The 9,913-nt window shown below is 43.0% G+C and overlaps 1 protein-coding gene and 1 long non-coding RNA gene across 2 annotated transcripts; one reads left to right on the plus strand and one right to left on the minus strand.

Moving 5' to 3' along the window:
• Window positions 1-1,052: 1,052 nt before the first annotated feature.
• On the minus strand, window positions 1,053-5,406 carry TSPO (translocator protein). The gene is made up of 3 exons (XM_008930745.3): window positions 5,180-5,406; window positions 2,456-2,594; window positions 1,053-1,789 (listed from the first exon to the last, which is right to left on the minus strand). Exons 1-3 carry the CDS (start codon window positions 5,365-5,367, stop codon window positions 1,613-1,615), a joined length of 504 nt encoding a protein of 167 aa, XP_008928993.1. The 5' UTR covers window positions 5,368-5,406; the 3' UTR covers window positions 1,053-1,612.
• Window positions 3,598-9,745, plus strand: LOC108641521. The gene is made up of 3 exons (XR_001922040.1): window positions 3,598-3,616; window positions 7,344-7,432; window positions 9,646-9,745. It is a non-coding gene; the product is annotated as an uncharacterized LOC108641521 (long non-coding RNA).
• The last annotated feature ends 168 nt before the right edge of the window (window positions 9,746-9,913 follow it).

Here is a 9,913-nt window from a genome sequence, read left to right on the forward strand (position 1 = left end):
TCTTCCCATTTTTTGTATTTAAAAAGAGGCAAACCAAACCCACAGGTTTTAGGAACCCTTTAAGGATGCTGGCTGTCATCTTTTAAAAAAATCAGATTTTTGAGAAGGGGTCAGTAAGGAGGAGGCAGTGCCAAGGGCAGCACAGGAATGCAGAAGCAGCCTGAAGGAATGAAAAAGATTTGGAAAACTCTCCTAGAAGCCCAAGCAGTCTTTGGAATTCAAAGTTTAGGCCCTAAGGAAGAGGTGTTTGGGAGTGGGGTGTCAGCTTGAAATTAATTATCCCTAATCTGTCTTCTTTCCTCAGATCAGAGTAACTGGCTGAAATTTAGGGTTGCAAAAAAAATCCTGCTGTCAGGACATATATATTGGGTGGATAGTCATTATTTCAGCCAGTTTGCAGCAATCAGGATGTGTTTGAGAGCAGAGTATAGTTATAAAATTGTAGAAATGTTCTAAGCCTTGCTCCAAACTTTGTGAATATGCAGCACATTATCCCTTGTGATCAGGAAGGGAAAGGGGTATTTTAGGCTCTTTCAGGCTGGTCTGCAGAAACCCACTTCTTCCCACTGACTGGAACACAGGCTGGAGAAATAAACCATCTGGGACTTAGGAAAATTGGATTGCACAGCCAGAAGTGATGCTCAGAGCCTCCTGCTCATGAATCAGGACTGCTTTGGACCAGTAAACTTGATTAAAGAAACGTGGTGAAGTGCTAAAGCACAGGTGGTGTGACTGCCTCCAGTGCAGGGAAAAGGTTTGGCTGTGATGTAGGATATCCTGATGGATGTAAGGAGACATTCAGATGTATTTGTCACTTGTAGGAGAGCAAAAGGCACTTCATGCCTTCAGAGGATCTGAAAACATGTAAGGAAGTGCCTGTGGATCTAAAGGGGAAGGTGGGGCCTCACAGTTTCTTCACAGGTGCTCTGAGTTTCCTATTTTGTCTTGCCCAGTGCAGGGTGAGGAGAAGAGATAAAGGGGCTGTCTTTAAGATAAAGTCCTGTTACCTTCTGCTCCAAACAATTTAAAAGCAACACAAGCAAGGAACAAGGTAAGTTTTCCACGTAGTTTAATGCATTCAGCTGACAGTAGGATGTGCCTTGCTTCAGAGTAGGAAGGCACAAATTGTTAAAAAAAGCTTGTCTTCAATGTTTCCAGAGTACAATGACCAGAAGACAAATATCTGGCAGCTGCAGTGGGACTGTGCCTGGTGGTGAACATGAGAGATTCAGGCCACAGTCATCCCTGTCACTGTTGGGAGCACCTTTCTGGAAGCTGGGTTGGTATGTGGCTGGATTTCTTCCTCTGAACATGATGGAGTTCCTGCTTATTTCTGGGAACAGTTAAAAGTGCTGCTGTCATATAAAATATAATGCTGTCACAATGTAGCATTAGTACTTTTAAATCAACACCACTTTTTAGTTTGCTGTAAAACCCAGTCAGTGACTTGCCTGGTAAAGGCACATTTGTTTTGACAAGTACTGCTTTGTCAGCTTGTAATTAGCAAACTAATGGTGTGAGTAGTTCAGCTAAAAATAAAATAAGGCCATAACTTTTATGTATAAAAAAATTATTGTGGAAAAAAACCCCAATCTTTCTGGCCAAACACTGGTTATTCAGGTTTTTTCTTGCTGGGATTGTCCTTCCAGATCCGATAGTTGAGTGCAGAAGCCATGGTGAGCCAGGCTAAATAAGGAACCATCAAATAAGCTGCTGTTCTGTTGATGTTGTACCAGGAAGCAGCTGTAGCTGTTGCTGTCCCAGTTGTGAGCAGGAGAGTCACCAAGCCCTGGAACACAGAAGGTGGTCAGTGTTGTTTTCCCTCGTTGCATTTCCTTGACTCCACAGTCTTTGTGTGGTTCTTCCCACCTGGCTCTCTCCCCCTGGGAGCTAATTCCTTCTCAGAAAACCAGTCAGCAAAATAAAAAAACAGATCTCTGCTGAGTTAAGAATCAGTTCAACTCATAAAATGATATAACAGGTGTAGGAAAAGGGCATTGCAAAGTCTTCCCCTGTTACAGCATCTCATCTAGAGAACCAGGCAAATATTTTATTTTTTTTATTTTTGAGCCAAGTTTTTTCAGAGAACTGCAGAAAATGAGTCTCTTCTCAAATGGGTGTTGATTACCTGAATAATGTTGTAATAATAAGCTTCTTATTGCTGCTGTTTGCCTGAGAATTGTAGTAAGGCATAAATGTTTCCATTTTCTAGTCACCCAGAGCTTTTACCAAAGATTGGCTGGAAGAGCTGCTTGAAATCCACACATCTAAGGATGCTCTAGAGAGGCAAATCCTCTCAGGTGGCTGCTGGCATGCATTAAAGAGAATTTTAGAAAACCTCTGCAAGCCTTTTTTTCTGTACTCAGGCTCAAGATTGTGACACAAACATTTCATCTGAGCACCTTGCAAATAGGAGTAGAAACCTTTGACTAAGAAACTTTAGTTTTCCACCTACCCATCCCATTTTGTGAGCTCCAAAAAACACTGGGGTCCATGCCCAGTTTAGTGCCAGCTGCCCTGCATACAGACCCAGGGGAACCACTGACTTCTCCTTGAAGCCTCCCAGTTCCTTCCACACCAGGTAGGAGCCGTATCTGTAGGGAGAGAAGGGAAGGTGGAATTCACTGCACTGCTTAGAAAAGCTACCACACATTCTTGATCAAATGAAAGAGATTAATAGTAGATTAATTTGGAAAAAGTACATATACAGGTACTACTTGGCAGAGCAACTGAAAGCACAGGGTGGACCAACTGCTTTGGATAACAACGTGGAGAGAGAAAAATTCCCAGTCCTGCCAGAGTTCTCACTTCTAGGTGAGATGACCTCCTGCATTTCAGTCTCAAAAGAGAATGTTGAGATGGAAGCAAGTCTTAAGATGCAAATAGTGAAGAAACTTCATTTCGGTCCTGGGAGATGGTGCTTTAAAGATTTAATAAAAAAATCACAACCCACTTAAGTTTTTAAGTGGATGAAATGAATGTTGGAGAAATAGGAACTGAGTGGCATCCCAGGGCACAGCTGAGTATGGGGAAATGGTATTAGAGCAGGAGGAACCCTTCAGTCACTTTTTGGAAGGGAGGGGACAAGGGTGGGGAGAACAAAGATGTTAGGAGAGCTGTGGAATTAACCACAAGGAGCACCCAGCACCCTCCTGTCTGCAGGATCCTGGCTACTGAAAGATCTTCCCAAAAGATTTTGAACAGATTTTAATACCACAGAAGAACAGTTCACTGGAGGGACCTTACAAGCTGCTAAAGCCAGGATTTGGGAGCTCTACTAATGTCAAGTTTATTTTTGCACTGAAGAAGCCTGAGTAGAACAGGGAACATTCATCAGCTAAGACTGTTTCTTTTGCTCATTTGACTTAGATTTCAGTCCAAATGGCTGCACAGCCTTTCCAGGTAACTACAGTAGAATCCCTTGGATAAAATGCCACCATCCTGAATTGTTTCAGAATTGGAAGCTGATACAGGCTGTGAACTGAACTGGACAGCACGGGGCTCATTTGTATTTCTCCTGGCAGTGGAGCAACAATGGAGACCAACTTGTAGGAATTATTTCTTCAGGAGCAGACAAACATCCACAGGAGTAATTGCAAGAAGTTTGTCTTCATTGGTAGGTTATACAAGAAGGATTTTTTTGTTTGTTTTTTTAACCCACTTAAGTGACCCAAACTTGCTTCTTGGCCATTACTTTCATAGGGACTGAACAATGCAGCTTTGATATTTTGGCAGTTTGATTGCAGAGAATAATAAAAGCAAAAGAAAGGAGGGGGCAGGGTAAACATTAGAAACTTAACAGTCTCCTAAGTAGAAGGAATTCTGAAGGAATGAAATGTCCTGATCATTTAAGGAATGTGTGTGTGTGTGCATGGTGGATTACAGGAGAAAAGCCTGGTAATAAGTGTGATCTTTTCACTGAGCTAAATGTACAGTACAGAGCTGAGACCATCCACCTTCTGACATACTGATTCTGCTATCACTAAAATAAGGGATAAGCTGTGACAACTTGGATTTTTTTTTTCCAAGGTTTTTAAGCTGATACCCAGGTTTATGATGAGGAATCCAGGAACAGGGTTTCAAACTGTGCAGTCACCTTGAAGGAAGCTGGGAAGGCCACCCAGCTCTTGTCTCTTTGATAAAAGGCATGTTTTTATTCACAGGACAGTAATGATCTGATTCCAATGGAATGTGTTTTGCAGCAGGTGGTCTGGTATTTAAGATAACCTGCAGGGTGACTGTGTAATGTTCACTGGGAGAAGATCTGGTCTCTGTGAGAGTTTGTATAGTTAACCCAGTGCTATACACAAACTACAAGTCACTTAAAATGGTGGGAGAAATGGGTGGGGTGAGCCAAAAAAGGCATATTACAGCCCAAAAATTATTACTGGGTTAGCAACCATGTGTGTTTGAGAGCTAGGAAAAAACATAATGAACTTTGGTAGGCACAGCTCAGCACAGTTTACACCAAAGCACGTGGTGTTGGTGCTTCTAGAGCAGGGAGGAGGATCAAAACTTCCCAAACTCCTGAGACAACCTACCTCTACAAATATTTTTGCTACATCATATTAAAAGTAACAGTCACACTGCCAAAATACAGTATTATTAATCTCTCATGGTTCCTGTGGGAATGGTACTTGGCCTTGTGATTCCTTGTTCATTTGACAGCACTTGCTGTGCTGTCAGGTATTTTAAACGAGTTAAAGGAGACAGTGTGTGATTTCAAGCATTTACAGTTTAGCAGCCTGGAAGTTTTACTTGGGAGGACATGTACGTTTTGATTTTGGTTTGTTTTAATTGAGCTCTGTTAGAACAGTTCTATCCTAATTTTCCTCCTTGCCCCTCACATTTATTTGGTTTTAATTTTCCTAAAACTACTGAAGGACATACTTAGAAGAAATCCCAGTGCTGCAGCTTGGCAGGTCTCTCCCTCAGAATGAACGAGAAGAGCAAATTAGTGGCAGCTTTTCAACCTCCTGCTTTTGATGTGGATGCCTGTGCATACAAAATGTCCCATCAAACCCACACACAACTCCCCAAACAGGTTTCTACCCGTCCAACAGGCAGCTTGACACAGTTTCTTACAAACACAGAGCCACAGGAGTACAGTGATAATTCCCTGGTCAGGCATTGCACAGTAAGGAACTTTGAGATCAGGTGAAGTGCCTTAAAAACATACCCCATGGATGTATAGAGAGTTCCCCACACAGGAGCAAACACCCAGTTAGGTGGACACCAGGATGGCTTCTGCAGAGTTTGATACCACGTTGGGATTTCCTTTTTGGTTATAGTGCCTCCTAGAAATCCCCCTGCATGGGGCAGGAGTGTGAACCCCACTGCTGGGGCCCAGGCTGATACCACCTCCATGGAGACAGTGAACCTGGAACAAAACCAAACATGTTGATTGGCACAAAAAGTTTCCATTTTTAGCAGATTTTAAAAGATGTACATGTGTGGGATTTGATCCACAGCCTACTCTGGTCACTGAGAAATTAATGGATCTTGTTCCAGCTTCACTGGACAACACTCCTGTGAATTGGGAATGGGGGTGGCAAGACCCTTTACTTCTCTCTCAGCTGTGTCCACTAAAATTACTGAATTTTACCTTCATAAATATCCCTTAAGGGTGTTTATTTCATACCCATAAGTATGCCAGAGGAATAAAGCAGTTTGATATGACAGGAGCTTGGAAAATAAAAAAAATGCAGTAAGAAGTACTTCTGCATTCATCAGAAAGTCCATTCACTCAGTGAAAAGGCACAGCCAAGAGTGAGAAAAGAGCACGTGCAAAATAATGTTATGTGTTGTACTGCAGCTTTTAGCCTCAAAAGCTTGCTGAGGATGCTCAGTGGGGCCTGTAAGAGGGTTGTGAAGTACTAATGGACATTTGAGAAGCTGCCTCTGAAAAACGAACACCAGACAATGAGAAGGCAACGACTTCAGTGGTGTTTTGTAAAGAAGGAGATCTCAGCGGATAAATGGGGAGCCCACCCGTGGCTCCTCCGTGATGCATTCGATCGGCTGCAGCCTGGAAAGTAAACTGGATTAAATCCACCTACAGAAGTGGGACTAAGCACTGCCTGGATTAAATCCACCTACAGAAGTGGGACTAAGCACTGCCTGGATTAAATCCACCTACAGAAGTGGGACTAAGCACTGCCTGGATTAAATCCACCTACAGAAGTGGGACTAAGCACTGCCTGGCTCTGCTGGGCCGGGCTGCTTTAGTTAAGAGCACAGGCAGCAGGAAAAAACAGCGAGCAAGGAAGGAGGAAGAAGCTTCACTGCAGACTTTCTGGCCAAAAGCCAAGTGCTACAGAAGAGCTGTGTTTAGTTTACTGAAATGTAAACAGATCAGAGCTACAGTAAAAAAGGGCAGGACTGAAAAGTTGTTTTTTTTTCAAATATGAAGTAGGCAAATCCACCCAATTCCTGTTCCTCTGTTAAGGCAGCAGGAAGGGAAGGTTGCAGCAGTGAGGAGAGAGCACCTGTGGAAGGCCCAGGGGATAAAAGAGTTTTAAAGCAACAAGCATTGCAGAGGCTTGTCAGAGAAAAGTGCCATATTGATATTGTCTTGGCTCTTGTCTTTCCCTGCATCTAAAAACTTCCATTGCTAAGGTCAGCACTGCTGGGATGAGGAGGCAGGGATTTGGGAAGAGGAAATCCTACTTGTAGCTGGTAGGAAATGGAGCACAGATTTTGTTGCATTGTGGCAGCTCTGACGTGATTTCTGTTTGGAGATGAGGGACAAGCCTGGCCAGCAAGGGAGCTCCTGCATTTTGGTTTTTGTCCCTGTACTCAGGGCTCTGCCCACACAGCTCTGCAGATCTACTGAAGAGATTTCAGTGCCTGGGACCACAATCCACGGGACCAACAGAAATCCTGGTGATAAAACCAGAGCGGAATTTGGAAGGCAAAACCGAGAGCAGGGAGGGGCTGGTAAAGCATGCAGGGATGAGAAAGGTTGTAAGGAGCACACAAGAAAGGGTGTGTAGGGGCTGGGCTGTGGTCAGGCCTTGGGGGAAGCCAAAAATTAATAAAAAAGCACACAAAAAAGGCAGCAGACAAAGCAATACAAGGTCAAAAACAGGACAAAAGAATGAATGGCTGAAAAAAACTAAGCACAGAAGAATTCATAACTAAGGCTGGGGAGAAGGAGAGAACAGGATCACTTAGGTCTTGGGTGAAGGATGGACAAGGCTGAGAGGAAAAAATCTGCATAGCTCATTGCTGTCATACTCCTGCCTGATGGATTCGACCTGCTTTTTACCAGGGTGCATCTTAAAGTTAAAGTTAATAAGATCTCACCAATTTTTAACCCTCTGCTTGTGCTTTGCCTACAGGGAGAACAAACACCAGGATTAGTTCTCTACACGTGCTGTCATCTGTGCAGCTCCTGTGTGGCTGTCAAATACTATTCTGTAAAAAAGTGGTAAGCAAGAACCCAAAGGAGTTTATGTTTTATTTGGATGTAACAATAGGAGGGTGGTTTCCTGCAGTGTTAAGCAACTGGACTTTGTCAGGGGTTCTGTCAGCTTCCCCCCAGGGAAGAACCTCTGAAAGTGTTGTGTAAACTGAGAGTGCTGAACACTGCTCTGTTGCAGTCATTAGTGAAGAAATGATGTAGGGAATGCACTGTAATAATCCTTAAGTGATGGGAGAAAGGAAACCAGGCAGGCAAATAGAAACAGGGAAGGCACAAAGCAAAGCAACAAGAAAAGTGAAGCCACTGGTGAACAGCAAAGGGGAGGAAATTCAAGTGAAGAGACTGGACCTGCTGGCTTGACTTGAATGTTGGTGTCCCAGTCTTTTGACCACTATTACTACTGATTAATTATATTTCCCAAGAGATTAACTACTACTATCAGTTCCCCACAAAAAGCAGTAGTTAATTCAGGGAACACACTAGCTGGTTTTGGAAGAAGCTGTGTCTTGTCTCTCTCTGGTTACTTCATGTGAGTCTTTAGCAAGGGAGAAAGTAAAAGACAAGGATGCAGTGGAGAGCATTCTGTCAGTGCTAAGGCATTTATTTGGTGACCTGTGCAGTGTGAGAGGTTCATAGAACACCCAGTACATTTTTTGAAAGTAATGTAGCCACAGAGGTCCCTCAGCCTTTTTAGTTCCTTTTAGTGTATTGCTGATACTCTGAAACGACTTGGTGATAAATTACACACCACAGACTTGCTAACACAGCCCCTCTGAGCTGCATCAGGATTACACAACCTAGAAATAATAACTACTTTCCCAATCCTATCCCAGCTTCACTTCAGGGCGAGTTGCACAATATTCTTGCACCCTGATTTCCATCCTGAGGAAACCTGGATGTCTGTAGATGGTATCTGCAGTGTACCCAGCAGGTACTGTCTGAAAGAACCATCACAGTTGGAAATATTTTCTTCTCACACGCTCTTAACTTGCTTATTTCTGTTTCCACTTCTTATCTCTGCTCTGCAACATATTCTCCATCATCCTGCCCGTTTTCTGTGACTTCAGGCAGGTTCAGCAGTCCAGTGGAGGCTGCTTTTACATACATGTTGCAATAATTTTTCTAGGTATTCAAAACATCTCACTTGCCCAAAGCTGATTCCAGCTACAAAGAGTAAAAGGAGAAACAAAGGGGAAAAAATCCACTAGTTCAACTCGCTTAATTTATATTGATAAACTATGTGTGTGTGTTGGGGCTTTAAGTCCTGGGAAACTGCAAGACTAAAACCAAAGTTATGTCACAGTTTGTGACACAGAAAACAGCTACCACAGAAAAAGTAGCCTTTTCTTTGCTACATAATCCCAAGTAACAGTGACACTTCAAACAATAAATGTTATATAATATATCTAACAAGTGTACAATATATGTTTATAATAAGTGTTTCTAATTGAAAACAATGGTGTTTATTTAAGAATATAATGCAAGGTGTAGGGATAGAAACAGAAAATCTCACTGCCCAGGTCACACTTCTTTTAAAGTGGCAGAGCACAAGTTGTGCAAATAAATCTATGATTTACTGAAGGTTTACATACAGGGAACTGAAATGTATACTGGAACAAAAGCTTCCCAGGCAATAATTTGCCATTTGCTGCTCAATCTCTTCTAATTTTCCCTATGTCTGTTTGCATGAAACCCTCTGCATGCAGACAAAACACCCCTTCATTCCAAACAGCCACCAAACGTCCTGCTGTAGGTTCTTCATCATCCACACCTTCTCTTAACAAAAAAATTAAGTTTCTCCTGGATATTTCTGGTTTAAGTGCTGCCTAGGCCTGACTCTTTTCAGCTTGCCAGGTATTCTGACGGGGTAAAATGCATCACCACTGCTAAGTCTCAAATGCTTCACACACAGACTGCACCCTTTTGCTGTTGTGACCCCTGTGATGCATTTCCTGCTCCCACCTTGTACTAACACAGTAAAAGTCTCTTTTACTGAGCTGCTCTGACTCAATGCTTGATGCTGTTTCATAACCTTTACATGGTGCAAAGTTATTACACAATTGCAACTCTGGCACGGCAACTTTCACTTTTTTCTTTCTTTTTTTTTTTTTTAAATAATCTTGCCACTGAACGCTCGAATTATACCGCAGAGCGTTTCGCGCTGATTTGCGAGTACTACCCAAAAATTCGGAAGAAAAACCCCAAGCCCTTTCTTTCAGCCTTAAAGAAACGTTACCGAAGGAAGAAATGTTACCGAAGGAAGAGGCCTTTAGTTATTGAGAGCGGCCTGAAAACCTCTGCCGAGTGCAGAGAGCGAAGGGCACAGGGCAGAGCGAGGAACATCACAGGGCACATCAGAGGAACGGGGACCGCGGGCACGGCCGGGCAGCTGCGAACCGCCGGGAAACTCATACGCCGGATAAAAATTAATAGGGGGCTTCCTTATTTTCTTGGGGGGGGGGGTTGTTTTTGTTTTTTTAAGTTCTT

This window comes from Manacus vitellinus, unplaced genomic scaffold (assembly GCF_001715985.3).
Source record: "Manacus vitellinus isolate BGI_N305 unplaced genomic scaffold, ASM171598v3 scaffold_66_pilon, whole genome shotgun sequence".
Classification (NCBI taxonomy): domain Eukaryota; kingdom Metazoa; phylum Chordata; class Aves; order Passeriformes; family Pipridae; genus Manacus; species Manacus vitellinus.

Excerpts from the sequence above, each read along its gene's own strand:
- TSPO (XM_008930745.3), bottom strand. The coding sequence starts at position 5,367 with ATGGAGGTGGTATCAGCCTGGGCCCCAGCAGTGGGGTTCACACTCCTG. Across the intron at positions 2,595-5,179 it reads ACTCTCTATACATCCATGGG|ATACGGCTCCTACCTGGTGT; the intron begins GTATGTTTTTAA and ends CTCTCCCTACAG. Across the intron at positions 1,790-2,455 it reads GAGCTCACAAAATGGGATGG|GGCTTGGTGACTCTCCTGCT; the intron begins GTAGGTGGAAAA and ends TCTGTGTTCCAG.